The sequence below is a fragment of the Polyodon spathula genome, chromosome 4 (assembly GCF_017654505.1).
Source record: "Polyodon spathula isolate WHYD16114869_AA chromosome 4, ASM1765450v1, whole genome shotgun sequence".
Taxonomy (NCBI): domain Eukaryota; kingdom Metazoa; phylum Chordata; class Actinopteri; order Acipenseriformes; family Polyodontidae; genus Polyodon; species Polyodon spathula.
The window spans coordinates 50,887,498-50,903,425 of NC_054537.1; the positions used below are offsets into that span (position 1 = coordinate 50,887,498).

The 15,928-nt window shown below is 37.9% G+C and overlaps 1 protein-coding gene across 2 annotated transcripts in view; it reads right to left on the bottom strand.

The window, feature by feature from the left end:
- Positions 1–15,928, bottom strand: part of cep76 (centrosomal protein 76) — a 101,108-nt gene that overhangs the window by 37,452 nt on the left and 47,728 nt on the right. For both annotated transcript variants that reach the window (XM_041248056.1, XM_041248054.1), the window contains exon 6: positions 15,690–15,787. In XM_041248056.1, the coding sequence (XP_041103990.1) occupies positions 15,690–15,787 (98 nt within the window). The remainder of the gene's footprint in view (positions 1–15,689; positions 15,788–15,928) is intronic.

The following is a 15,928-nucleotide window of genomic DNA, read 5'->3' on the forward strand; positions in this document are numbered from 1 at the left end:
TTGCTTGATGCTTGTCAGGGTTGCCCCAATTGCTTCTCCTAACTTGGGCTTTTGTGTTTGATATCACCACTTTAAACGGCTGTTGCGTTTTTGTTATAGTTATCACTTCTTTTTTTACTTCATTAAATAATGAATAAAGTGAGGGAAAGATAATTGAGAACATGTATGGCAAATAGACAGACAGACAAGACAATAGAGTAATAAGTGAATAATATAAGAGAAATGAGAAAAGATTTGAAAGTAAAATAATGGTAGAAGGGACTTTTGGAGAGTACTGAAAGTGTAAACAGTATTCTTTTAGTTGCAAATGTATATCTATGAGGAGTGAAAACAATACGTCTATTTTGGTAGGTATTGATATATTTATATTTACGTAGGTACAAAACTAAAATGTTATGAATGGTTAAAAAGGTACATATGCATGTCAGTGCTAAAGGGTAGTATACTAACAAATTTTAATGCTGAAAAAAAACAATATTCTCCTTGTTATAGAGGTGTTATGGAGTTAGGTCAATGTAAGGCATTTGTAAAGCATACCTCTTGATAAAAGCCACCCATTTTTCAGTAGCACCCACAGCATGAAGAGACACATATTGTCCTGAAGGAACACCCTGTCCTTGGTGTATGATAATGGAAGCCAACTGGTCATTCCTGTTGTCCACAGTAATTTTGTTCTTCTGCACAGCAGTAAACTTGGCATTGTGTCGCTTTGTGATGGTTGGAGTGCAATCATTCTTCCTGCTGACTGAATAAGTTCATGTTTCATGATTGGAGAAGTTTTGCATTGCCTACATTTGCTACCAAAAATCGTTGCCCATTTGTCATTTCTATCAATAAGTTCTTCCAAACACATGGAATCTGTACCAGCAGGTACGTGTAGAGGGTAAACATGCAACACCTGTCGGCTTGATGAGCAGTAGTTACATCTAGCATAGAATGTCATGACTTATTGTGACTGAAGCCATGCAAGGTACTTCAAGACAAATTTCAGACAATTTGGTGAGAAACTGCATCATCTTGCTGCTCACCTCTACTGAAGGCTTTTCCTAAGAAGCGACAAATATCCACAGTAGTTAGAAATGCTGTGGATGGCAAATGATCATAGTTGTGAACAAAGCTCCTGATAGCCTCTTGCTGACTGTTTTAATGAATCCTTCAGAGGTTGCACCTGAAGGCGGCACTGCAATGTTGCATTTGCATAGCATGAGGTGAAATTGGGGTTGCTCAAGCCTATGAATGGATGTGTAACTGCAAGTGTTCTCTTAGAACAGTGGTTTTCAAACTTTTTAGGCCCTGTACCCCTTTCCAAAAAAACGAGTCTACCGTATACCCCCATCTCAGATAGGGTCATAATATACCTATGAAAACAGAAAAAAAAAAAAAAAAAAAAGTATTTTCTAATTACTAGGCTTGAGTACTTACAGAATTTGACTTATATAATTTTTATATATATATACCTACCAATTACCTACCAATGTGAGGGATGTGCCTGCTTTTTATCACAGATTTCAGTAAAACTACACCCTGATTAGTAAACAATGCAGCCCCTAGACAAGGGTATGTTATTCTGTATTTTAAAATGAACGAATAGGACTTTGTTACAAAAAAATTTAAGTGAGTCATTAAAAAAATAAATAAATAAACAGGACTCGAAGGCACAGGGAAGGAGGAGGGGCTAGTGTTCGGCCAGTTACTGTTCATGGAAAACTGCTGTTGAACTAATTAAAATAAAATACAATTAGAACTAAAAATGCTATGTAAAATTTTCAAAATCCAGACCAGTAAGTGGCCAAACGAGTCCAAAAACAGGTTATGCTTTTGAAAACAAAACTAGGGTTCTAATTTAAAACATCAGAAAGCAATTCAACAAAAGTTGTGCATTTCTTCTAACAAATGCAGAAGTGAGAGAAAACAGACGGGGCATTTTGCATAAAAACTATTTAAAATTTACAAATACAGGCATCTTTTAGAAAAATCTGGTAGCATGCAGAACTATGTGAATATTGAATAACGTATTAAATATGTTTTTTTAATTATTATTTTTTTATTTATTTAACTTGAATGTTATGGTTTAACAGTTGAGCTGGACATTTAAAATGCTATGTGTGTCTTGTGCAGTATCGAATCCAGTCAGAATAAGCACACTGTTTTGAAGTGAATATTTCCAAAAACTAAATTTGATTAAAGTAGAAAGGTGACATTTATATCATGCAGTCAAAAATGACTTTTAGCAAAATGCTTACATGTTAGTGTTTAGTGAAGTTGTCTGTTCATGTTAATCAGCTGCCAGACAGCCTGCTGATGGGCACTCGCTATATGATATGAATACACTCAATAGGTCTGGAGCAGGGAATCCAATTTCAGACACTTCCCAATCTAAGAGTTAGGGATTGATTATTTATTATTATTATTATTATTATTATTATTATTAGTAGTAGTATTTATTTATTTATTTATTTTAAATCCACAATTCCATTTTTGTAATAATAATAATAATAATAATAATAATAATATTAATAATAATAATAATAATACTGTGTTTTTGCTTTTATTAGCGGCATACATGCGTAGCCTAATGCAATTACTCGACAAAGGAGTTCTTCAACGAATTAGCCAAAAAAAACACATAAAGATAACACAGTCGTGTACACTACAGAGCAGTGATTTCACTGTCTATAGGGCGACACAGCTGCCTGCTAAACTCAATAATATTGTTATTTAAAAACATAAACTTAGATAAAACACACTGAACTGATTAAACTAAACTACAAACACTGAACATTTAAACTCCAGAAAGCAAAACGGACCTAGTAAATTCTACACATTTTAAAAGCAGCAACATTGTACAATGATTTTTTTTTTCCTTGTTTTTAGCCTACAGATTGCAGACCACCGCCATGCTATTTAAATATGTACATGTGTGCGCTCAACGCTCACTCACTGTCACGTACCCCAGTTTGAAAACCGCTGTCTCTGTAGATTGAGACTTTTGCTGTTCCTGAACATTTGTGATGGCTCGGTGAATGAAATGCACTTGATCTTTTACCTTGTGTTCCTTGTGTGTGTTGGTCTCCTTCAAGCTTATCAACTTAGGGCAGTAAATCCCTCTGAGCCTGGTGTACTCTACAACTGCAGTTTGAGGTGCCTTAATGCAGGTGGTATCAAAAAGATGATAAAGGTGGACACCGCTTAAGGATGTAACTCTGGAAAGTGCAACAAAACTTTGTCCATAGGAGGAAATGGAGTTACCAAGATCCATCCTAATTGTTTTTAGAGTCATACCCTGGCATTTGTGATTGCATGAACTCCAATAACTAGGAACTGCTCTCGAAGAATGTAGACTGTCCATGTTTTCAAACTTTGAGAGCAAATGTTCAAAGGTATAGGTGACTCTATTGTTAAATTTGATGGTTATGCTTTTGACCATACTTGTGTTTTCCAGATAGTAGGAAACAGCTTCAAGCTTCCCTATTGCCCCATTGATGACACTAGTGGCAATGTCAATGTTCTTGCGAAGCACCAGTTTGCAGCCTATTTGGTAGTTTCCAGTCCAGCTGTACGACTGCAGTCAGCCTTGTAGGAGTTCATTTTTTTCAGTACATTTCTCTGGAAGTTACAAGGACAGTCCACAGTCCATAAGATGAATATCCTCTCCAGGCATACAATCAAGCACAGTAGTCTGGATCTAGTTACAGGCATCTACAATAAGCATGATGCAGGTTGAGCCTGCATATTTGTCATGTGTTTGATAATTAGATTTTTTGTAGCTGGAAATATTTCCTCTCCATAGGTATCAAGCATAAAGTCAACAATCTGCGATCAGCTTGGCTGGTGGCTCCGGGTCGAGCACAGTTAACCCCTTGCAGTATTATGTCGGACCAGGTCCGACATTACAATTTTCCCTTTCCAGTCTGACATAAAAAAGATGTAAAGCACAGGTCTCTAGTCATTTTTTCTGCAGAAAAACAGAGAAAACCTTTCAATGCTGAATTAAGCCGGAAAAAAGGGGCGTATCTCATAGCACCATGCGATACAGAGATAACACAGACATAAACAAAGGAGATAGCTGCTTCTGCATCCAACGCTCAAAGAATCAAGGACATTTGCAGAGTTATTTGAAATGTTATAGTAATAAAATTATGATTTGACTCGCATTATTGAGGAGTTTGGTTATAAAATGAGTGATCAGGAGAGGATTTATCAGTATGCACAACTATGAAGAAGTATGTGAAAGATACAGCGAACAAGGGGTGGGGCTGGCTGGAGATTCAGTATTGAGTGTCCTTTTGCAATTCAATGCCTTTTAAACCTGTTTTAGTCGGAAAAAAAATAATTTTAAACAGCACGTGTAAAATAAACAGCACGTGTGAAAATAAATTGGACCCGACATGCCTGACAAGCGCTGAATAAATGGACCGTTAAGGGTTAAGGTCAAATTGAAAGCTAGCTAATAACTCCTTACATAGTGCTGATAGGGTAATGGTTACTATGGAACACAGGTAAGAACCTTTATATGCTTATTCAAAAACTGTCTTGACGGTGACCTTTGAACTCTCCTTAAGGTCAAATGCAAAACTAGATTATAACTCCTTAGAAAGTGCAGATAGGGTCATGTTTATTATGGTACACAAGAACCCATATATGCGCTATCAAAAAACATCTGACTGTAACCTTTGACCTCTCATCAAGGTCAAATGCAAAAGTGTCTTATAACTGCATACAGAGTGCATGTAGGGTCATGGTTACTATGGAACACGAATAGGAACAAGAATACTGGAAGCCGTCAAGTTGCTTTCAACTTCTAGTTATTCGTTTTTTTTCTTCCTCCCCAAAGTTGCTCAAAAACTCACGAAAATTGGTAGGTTGGTAGATGCCCATGGGACGGTGTACCAGAAACAAAAACAAATGTCGCAGGTCATATGGTTCGGCAGCCATATTGGATTTTGCAAAGACTGTTAAAATGTCTACGTATCAAAATCTAATTATTGCAGAGTTCTGAAACTTGCTATACATGTTTAGGGATACTCCAACATTAACTGTTGTTCATAAGAAGATGATTGGTTTTCTGGTATGGTGGCCACGTTGGATGTCACAAAAATACAGTAAAAATGTAAAATCATCAAAAAAACAAAACACCTTCTCTGAAAAGACTTATTCAATTAAAATGAAAATTGCTATACATGATCTAAGCATGGCTGGCTTTTACCCTTGTTCAATGGAAGTTGCTACTGTAAAAAATATGGCAGCCACATTGGATAACATCATCAACATACAAAACTGGCTTATAAAAACCAACTGAACCAAAAAATTGCCACACATGATCCTAGTGTGGTTGTCTTTAAACGTTGCTCAAGGGAAGTTGCTACAATAAAAAACATGGCAGACATGTTGGATGACATCATGAATTTACACAACTGGTGTATAACTCCTTGTAGAGTACAGACAGGGCCATGGTTACTGTGGGACAGATGCTAGAATGCAGATATGTTAATGTATGCTCTTACAAAACCTGTCCATTAGATGGTGCTCATTAGTCACAGCATGGACATACCAAACATGCTTTATAAAAAATGTAATTACCTCTTACCTGTGACCTCTCCTTAAGATCAAATGAAAAGATACCATATAAATAGGGGTCTACTTAAATCGCGGTAAATTTATGTATTTTTCACAGGTAGGTTGTGGAATACAATTAGGATTTCTCTGACATTTCGTAGACTTGTTTAAACATTAAATAAGCCCAAGTAGACAGTATTTCAGAGGACTATAAAGCCAAAAACAGTGGTACTTGCTTCCGTACTAAAACAGACTGCTGTCATTTGTTTAAGGCAATCATGCAGCATCCCCCTGCAGTTGCTGCCGACATTCTCTGTCTGGTGTGGACTTGTCCATTCACTGAATTGGTTGGAAGTATAAGGCAAAGCTTTGCCAAGTTACGCAGATGTGGAAATTGATTAGAAACAGCCCCAAAACTTGTTTAGCCAAGGGCATCTGGTATACTTTAATAAAGGCAATATACAGTGGCTTGCGAAAGTATTGACCCCCCTTGGCATTTTCCCTATTTTGTTGCCTTACAACCTGGAATTAAAATTGATTTTGTTGGGGGTTTGTATCATTTGATTTACACAACATGCCTACCACTTTGAAGATGCAAAATATTTTTTATTGTGAAACAAACAAGAAATAAGACAAAAAAACAGAAAACTTGAGCGTGCATAAGTATTCACCCCCCCCAAAGTCAATACTTTGTAAAGCCACCTTTTGCAGCAATTACAGCTGCAAGTATCTATAAGCTTGGCACATCTAGACACTGGGATTTTTGCCCATTCTTCAAGGCAAAACTGCTCCAGCTCCTTCAAGTTGGATGGGTTCCGCTGGTGTACAGCAATCTTTAAGTCATACCACAGATTCTCAATTGGATTGAGGTCTGGGCTTTGACTAGGCCATTCCAAGACATTTAAATGTTTCCCCTTAAACCACTCGAGTGTTGCTTTACCAGTATGCTTAGGGTCATTGTCCTTCTGGAAGGTGAACCTCCATCCCAGTCTCAAATCTCTGGAAGACTGAAACAGGTTTCCCTCAAGAATTTCCCTGTATTTAGCGCCATCCATCATTCCTTCAATTCTGACCAGTTTCCCAGTCTCTGCCGATGAAAAACATCCCCACAGCATGATGCTGCCACCACCATGCTTCGCTGTGGGGATGGTGTTCTCAGCGTGATGAGAGGTGTTGGGTTTGCGCCAGACATAGCGTTTTCCTTGATGGCCAAAAAGCTCAATTTTAGTCTCATCTGACCAGAGTACCTTCTTCCATATGTTTGGGGAGTCTCCCACATGCCTTTTTGCGAACACCAAACGTGTTTGCTTATTTTTTTCTTTAAGCAATGGCTTTTTTCTGGCCACTCTTCCGTAAAGCCCAGCTCTGTGGAGTGTACGGCTTAAAGTGGTCCTATGGACAGATACTCCAATCTCTGCTGTGGAGCTTTGCAGCTCCTTCAGGGTTATCTTTGGTCTCTTTGTTGCTTCTCTGATTAATGCCCTCCTTGCCTGGTCCGCGAGTTTTGGTGGGTGGCCCTCTCTTTAGCCAGGTTTGTTGTGGTGCCATATTCTTTCCATTTTTTAATAATGGCTTTAATGGTGCTCCGTGGGATGTTCAAAGTTTCGGATATTTTTTTATAACCCAACCCTGATCTGTACTTCTCCACAACTTTGTCCCTGAGCTGTGGAGAGCTCCTTGGTCTTCATGGTGCCGCTTGCTTAGTGGTGTTGCAGACTCTGGGGCCTTTCAGAACAGGTGTATATATACCGAGATCATGTGACACTTAGATTGCACACAGGTGGACTTTATTTAACTAATTATGTGACTTCTGAAGGTAACTGGTTGCACCAGATCTTCTTTAGAGGCTTAATAGCAAAGGGGGTGAATACATATGCACGCACCACTTTTCCGTTATTTATTTTTTTAGAATTTTTTGAAACAAGTTCTTTTTTTCATTTCACTTCACCAATTTGGACTATTTTGTGTATGTCCATTACATGAAATCCAAATAAAAATCCATTTTAATTCCAGGTTGTAAGGCAACAAAATAGGAAAAATGCCAAGGGGGGTCAATACTTTCGCAAGCCACTGTATGCAGCACATTCGTTGTCATGTTATTTGTCCCATCCAGCAATTTATTTTATTTACAGAGACAAAACAAAGAAAATGTGCCTATTCAAGCCTAAAATTTCAACTGCGTTTAAAAAGTGAGCAGCAGGTGGTTTGAAATGAGGAGGCTGTGCTAGATCATATCTGTAGTACTGATTTAACTTGGCTACAACCGACAGGAATACTTTTTGTCTGCGCTGACTTTCCAGTTTGTTTTCTGAAAGTTGTTTATTTTATGTTCAGCAGCCTCTTTAGTAGCCTTTTGTTAATGTGTGATTCTGAAGCTAATTAGCGATCAATTGTATTTTCTCCAAAGACACAAGATGTTCAAAACAATTACTTCCATCTGCACGTACAGTTTCTTTTGAAAATGTCCTGACACGATCATCGGCTGAAATATACTTTGCTCTTTTTGCTTTGTCACCCATGGTGTTTTACCTCAAATGCTGAAAACTAGACTTTATCAACCTAAATCAAAACAGTACAGGTCACAGAAAAGCCAGTACAGATTCACTGATAGGCTGATTAAAACATTGTTGTCATTTGAACAGTAAACAAGAACGTTAACCACTTTGGAGTATATTTTTGTAAATGTTTTTTTTATTTTTATTTTTTTTTTTAAGCCTAAGTGCAATGCACACAGGACCGCAAAGGAATAAAAAAAAGCCTATCTACAGAAGGAAGAGACATAGTTTGCATTGCTTGCATTGTGCAGTAGTTCATTTAAACAAGGTTACTTTTTTTTTCTCTCCGTACTTATCTGGTATGCACTGGCCCCTAAAACAGGTGAAATCACAACTTAGGTAGACCATTCTGTGAGGTGGGAGTGACATCGTGTGGGGTGGGAGCGTGTGAAGGAAATATAATGACTTCTGGTTGGAAATCTCCCTCCCGACCTGCGAGGGCACAAAATAGCAAAAGGGAAAGTCCTGAAACAGGCTGGCCTGACAATTCATTTCCAGGGTCGGGAAGTCGGTCAGACGAGACTCCATTGCAGGAACATATTGACCTGGAGGGTAAATGAGGTAGCAGCTGCAAGTAATAAAAGCAGCTGCAATCGTTTGCCAAGGGGTCACGCGTAACAGCATAAAGGGGCCGGAGAATCATTAATCTTTTGCTTCGCTTTGGTTACGAAACCTAACCTGGAAGGACCCATGAGTGCGCAAAATAAATAAGTGTTTGTTTTGTTTGTCGTGTCTATAATTGTTACTTGTGTGTTTACAGACAGCTAACACGTTCCGGAGCTGTCACTATAGGCCAGCAATAAACCCGGACAACACTTCACCTCTTGTTCACCGCTGTAACACCTATTTATATTATACTGCAGCACAAGCACTGACAGCACTCACTTTGGCTGGTGATCGTGTGTGTGTCTAATTGTGTGTGTTAGTATTGTGCTTATTATTTGCGGGACTGCAACTCTTTTCACTACTGTGCAATACATACTGTTGTGTATTGCAAGCTCGTTATTGTTTACTGACTGGTCATCAGACCATTGGATTATAAAACCATTAAAAACAAACCATTTCACCTGTACTTTATTGTCTGTTTGTTTCTTGGGATTACTGCACCAGCACTGCACCTGCTGTACACCTGCTTGACTAATTACACTATGTAACACAATTTTTGTTCCTGGGTAGTAAGTGTTATTTCCTAATTGCTTATGCCTCAAAAGTATAAAAAATGGCTATTATTCCCCACAAACTTTGCTTTTGTGACCAGGACAGTGATATTTCAAAATATCACTATTTCCAATGGGAAAACAGGCAAATGTGTGTCTTTTCATTCACATAAAGTCAGAAAAAAACAACATATGAATCCAAATGAACATGTATTCATACTAAAGTAATACAAAAATGACTACAAAAGATTTAGAAGCGAGTAGTTTTTCGAGATTTACGATTATACTGCAATTAGGAAATAACACTTACTACCCAGGAACAAAAAAAAATAAAAAATTGTTACACGGTGTTACCACTTTGCCACAAAGCGACATCATGTGACTGAGAGCGACATCGTGCGAGAAGTGTATTGTTTGAAAATGCAGAGCAGTTAGAAGCAGTAAGGAGAAATTAAACTTAGAATTGCTTTCATCAGAAACTACTTTAATTTGGAAATGAATGCAGCTTAAATTCTAACAGCTGCATGTCTTTTTCTGATCACAAACAAATTCAGAACAGCTGATTCAAATTCAGCGCTGTTCTGAGACAAGGGGAAGTGGCAGAGCTACCAGCACAACAGAACACAACAAAGTGAGGCAGTTCTATGGAGTGCCATTTATGCCAAAACTATCCAGCCATTAATTTGTCAATTTGTTTGTCAATTCATGAACTGGTCCAATTTGTCCAGCAATCTGTCAATTCATACAGTAATTCATAAACTTATTTGTTAATTCACCTAATAATTCATTAATTTCTCAATTCATTAATACAAAAGGCTTGACTCTCCATAGAAAAAATTCTGCTAGCTCTCTGTATATACCACAATGCTCTGCGTGCAGTGAGACTTAAGTCTCCATTGAAAATCAGCAGTCAAGTATCTTGCTAAATAGAATATCTTTGGAAACGCCCTTTTATAAACTGCAATATTATTGGCTGAAGCAGTTTTGAATGAGGCTGGATTTTCATTGGTTAAAATATCAGTGTGTGCTCCCATTGGCTAGAAAGGTTGCAGTGTTTTTGGCATAGTGCGAGATTGACAGTTAGAAGTTTGTCTTTTGTTGGGAAATTTGCAGGGAGTTTGTCTGGCTGATTGGAAATTTGCAGGTTAAGCGCTGAGCAAACGCTTCACACTAAAGTCCGTACTGCCTTTCGTACTAATGAATTGACAAATTAATTAATTATTAGAATAATTAACAAATATAAATTTCTGTATAATTGAGGAATTTATGAACAAATTGCTGGACAAATTGACCGATTCATGAATTGACGAACAAACTGACATTAAAGGCTGGATAATTTTGGCACAAGTGGCACTCCATACAATTCTTCCAGTGACAGCATGGGAGTGACATCGTGTGAGAAGTGCATCGTTTAAAAGTGCACAGCAGTTAGAAGCAGTTTGAAAACAGACTGACAACTGCAGAAACTAAACTTAATGTAATAATAACATGGCCTTCAAGCCAGTAGTCTATGATACCTGCATGATGTGGGAAATCCAAGAAAACCCAGCAGAGCTAAAACAAGTGTGTTTTAAGTGCTGCATGATCCAGCAATTACTTAAACTAGTAAGTATGCTAGAAATGGAGCTGCAGGAAATGAGACAGCAACAGGAGATTGAGGAGCTGGCACTCCCACAATTCTTGGAAATCTGCACCCCTAACAGACTGAGAGATAGAAGAGGGTCAAAACAGCTGGGTTCAGGTAGGCAGAAGCAGGGACACACAAAGTCAAACACAACCACAAGAAATCAAAACAAATTTAAGCCATTTCAAAATTTAGATGATCAAAACCAACATCAAGAGAATGAAAGGAACAACACCTGGGACCCTATTAACAGTGTTGGCCAGACAGCAAAAAGAAGGGAGGTCATGATTGTTGGGGACTCCATATTGAGAAATACAGCAAGTTCAGTTCGCAGTTTAGACCCCCTTACTACAAGTTTGCTGCCTTCCAGGAGCCTTTGTCACACACATCACTGAGAACGTGGACAGGTTCCTAGAACAAACAGGAGACGACCCGGTAGTAGTCGTCCACATCGGTACAAACAACGTTGGAAGAGACAGACCAAAATCTCTGCAAAACAAATTCAGAGAGCTAGGAAGAAAACTAAAAGACAAGACCAAAACTGTGGTATCTTCTTGGATACTACTGGCACCTTGTAAAAGAGCATATGGACAGCTGGAAATAATTAATCTAAACGCATGGCTGAAAACGTGGTGCACACAGGAAGGCTTCACCTTCCCTGAACATTGGACCACATTCTACAGCTAGGACTATCTATATAAGTGGGACGGACTGCACTTAAATAAAAAAGGGAACAAATCTACTCAGAGAAAGGAACCTCAAGGAGGTTCAGAAGCATTTAACCTTTTGCAGTCCATTTATTCAGCGCTTGTCAGGCTTGTCAGGTACAATTTATTTCCACAAGCACTGTTTAATTTTTTTTTCAGCGTAAAACAGGTTTAAAAGCCATTGAATCACAAAAGGACACTCAGTACTGTATTTCCAGCCAAGTCCCACCCCTTGTAAGCTGAATTTTTCACATACCTCTTTATAGACATGCATACTGATAAGTCCTCTCCTGATCACTCGTTTTATCACCAAACTCCTCAATAATGCAATCCAAGTCATTATTTTATTGCTATAACATCTCAAAAAGCTCTGCAAATGTCTGCGATATTTGTTGAGAGCTGGATGCAGAAGCAGCTATCTCCTTTGTTAAGTCTGTGTTATCTCTGTAATGCATGGGGCTACGAGACACGCCTTTTTTCGGTTTCATTTGTCTCCTATCGGTCTCACTCGGCCATTGAAAGGTTTTCTTAGCTTTTTCAGGAGAAAAAACAACTAGAGACCTGTGCTTTACATCTTTTTGTTAATGTTGGACAAGGTCCGACATCTGACTGGAAAGGGAAAATTGTAATGTTGGACCTGCTCCGACATAGGACTGCAAAAGGTTAAACCAGAAAGTAAGGGAGGAGAAATCAACAAAAAAACAGGAGAGTCTACATCAAAACAGGGGCAACAATTCAGGTAATACAGCCATTAAATGTACTTATCTAAATACCAGAAGTCTCAGAAACAAAATGTTAGAACTTGAAGCGTTAAGAGTTATGGAGATGAACATAATATTAGTCGGTACACACTTAGAAAAAGACAGGCAGAACAAAAAAGGTGGAGAGGTAGCGCTACACATAAAAAATAGTCTTGAAGCCTAGGTGTTAAATCTGGAAGAAAAAACAACCCAGAATCAATATGGGTCAGAATAATGGACATAAATTCAAAGGGCATAATAACATGGGCATGCTAGAGACCGCCAAATTCAGGCACCGAGCAAAATAATCTGTTATACAATGACATAAGAAATGCATGCAGCAAAGGAAAAGCCATATTAATGGGGAAATTGATTTCAACTTCCCCCAAATAAAATGGGAAAACCTGGTGAGGAGCATGATGGACGAAACTGAAATGGTGGAAATGACAAATGACTGCTTCCTAACATAATTTGTCAATGCACTGACTAGAGGGGAGGCATGCTTTGATTTAGTCTTTTCAAATAACAAAGACAGAATAACTAAAACAGAGGTCAGAGAACCATTGGAAAACTCAGACCACAAAATGGTCTCATTTGAAGTGCTTTTTAAAACCTCAAAAGCAATGACTAAAGCTAAGGTTTAAAATTTTAGAAAGGCAAACTAAGAAGGAACAAAACACTGACTAACATGTAGACTGCAGTAAAACAGAGAAAACATCCACGGAAAAAGGATGGCTGTTTTTTAAAAATGTAGTACTAGAGGCGCAAAACAATTACATCTCAAAAGTAAACACATATAAATCTAAAACAAAATGGACAAAATAGTTTAATAGATCAATTAATAAAAAAAATTCAGAGAAAAAAGGCACCTTAGAGAGCGTTTAAAAGGGACCAAGAACAAAGTACACAAAAAGAGTACTTGGAACTACAAACACAAGCCAAAAAGAAAGTTAGAAAGGCCAAGAGAGAGAGCTGAGGTGGCTAAAACCAATTGCAAAAACTTTTTCCAATATTATTACAGCAAGAGAACATTCAAAAAGGAGGTAAAATGTCTAAAAGATACACATGGCAAAATCATAGATGAAGAGAAAAAATAGCAAATATATTAAATGATTACTTTTCACAAGTTTTTACAAAAGAGGATACAGACAACATGCCTCACATGTCGACCTGTTTCTATCCTGTTTTAAATAACTTTAGCATAACAGAGGCATAAGTGTTAGACTAGGAGCACCCAATAGTACTCAAAGAAATTAAAGAAGTTATTTACAAATTGCTAACCATACAACAGTCTCTTGACACAGGGGTTGTACCAACAGACTGCAGAATTGCAAACATTATACCGATCCACATAAAGGAAGACAAAACCGAACCAGGTAACTAGACCAATAAGCCTGACTTCTATTATATGTAAGCCTATGGAAACTATAATAGATCCAAAATGGAAAATGACCTATATGGTAACAGTATCCAGGGTTTACCTTTTTCTGGATATACCATTTTACTGCAGTGTTTCTTGCTGCCATACAAAGACGGCTGTAGTGGATGACGTCAGACCAGAACCAGGAACCAACGCAGAGGAGACACAGAGAGGTGGAGTTTGGTGAAGCTGAGCGATTGTTTTTGCTCAGCATTTAATAATTAAACAAAGCAGAAAACAAAAAGGTTGCAAGACAAACAAAACACAGGACACGGCACTAGCAGCCAAAACAAAGAGACAAACAAAAAGCCTGCTTTGTCTGTTTGTGTGTCACTCTACGATAAAAGACATTGATAATAAATTTGCGAACTCTTCTCTCCACACCGGTTCTCCACTCACCGAACACACAACCCTGAGTGAGTGAAAACATGCTGCTTTTATGCAGCTGTACTGGGACTCGATTGCTAATCAATCATTCAATTGGACTCTCAGTACAACTGCATGTGAATTAATAAGTGCAATTCCCCGTGCTCACATATTACTACATTTTAAAGTGCTGTGCAATCCTCATGCCTAAATACAATTGACCTTTAATTGTGTAAAATTGACCATTGGTCCATGATTGACTTATATCCCGTGTACTAATGACTATACACCAACATTAACAACACCACACTGAAATACACAGGGGCTTGGGCAACATTGCCACAGTCCTGCATAAAATATTAATTCTCAAACTGAAAGCAGTAGGGGTTCAAGGAAATGCATTTACATGGATTAGGGAGTGGTTAACATGTATAAAACAGAAAGTACTGATTAGAGAGGCCTCAAAATGGAGCGAGGTAACCAGTGGAGAACCACAGGGATCATAATATGTCCTCTTCCTAATCTACATTAATGATTTAGATTCTGGTATAGTAAGCAAACTTGCTACATTTGCAAATGCCACAAAAATAAGAGAAGTGGCAACACTATTGCAGCAGCAAAGGCCATTCAAAATGATCTAGACAGCATTCAAAACTGGGCAGACACACAGCAAATGACATTTAAAAGAGAAAAGTGTAAGGTACTGCACGCAGGCATACTGAAATTGAAGAAGGAATCTATGAAAAAGACAGAGGAGTTTTTGTTGACTCAGAAATGTCTTCATCTAACAAAGTGTGGAAGCTATAAAAAAAGGCCAACAAGATGCTTGGATATAGAGTGAAAAATGTTGAATTTAAATCAAGGGAAGTAATTAAAAAACTTTACAATGCATTAGTAAGACCTCATCTAGAATATTGTGTTCAGTTCTGGTCACCTTGCTACAAAAAGGATATTGCTGCTTTAGAAAGAGTGGAAAGAAGAAAGATGAGAATTATTCTGGGTTTAAAAGCCATGTCATATGCAGGCAGGCTTCAATAACTGAATCTACTCCGTCTTGAACAAAAGACCTTGCGGCGATCTGATTCAAGCATTCAAAATCCTAAAAGGTATTGACAATGTCGATACCAACAATGTCGGATTTTTTTGACCTGAAAAAATAAACAAGGACCAGGAGTCACAAATGGAGATTAGACAAAGGGGCATTCAGAACAGAAAATAGGAGGCACTTTTTTACACAGAGAATCGTGAGGGTCTGGAATCAACTCCCCAATAATGTTGTTGAAGCTGACACCCTGGGATCCTTCAAGAAGCCGCTTGATGTGATTCTGGGATCAATAAGCTACTAACAACCAAATGAACAAGATGGTCCAAATTGTCTCCTCTCGTTTATAAACTTTATGTTCTAAAAAGGTTTATGAAGATGATGAAAAAGCTTTACTAAAGCATGCTAACTGAAATTTAAATTATATGACACTTGCTAAAAATGAAAGTAGAACTGAAAGGATTCAAATATTTACCAATTATTAGATGTACCATAGTGAACACACAGCCCTCAGTGTCTTACCTGTGCATTGACTACTTCCTGGGTGAGTGTCTGGTTCAGCTGTGGAAGGAGTTCCAGCTTTATGTTTAGGATTCCAACTAGAACTTTTGCCTCACTGCCTGTTACAAAGAAAATGCAAAAATATTATGCATGTTTTTCCACAATGTGTTTATAAGTTTTCTGTGGCTACTTCTAATCCAATTGGTATGATAGGCCCGACTCACTAATATTAATGTAATTATTATTAATTGCAGGATTCC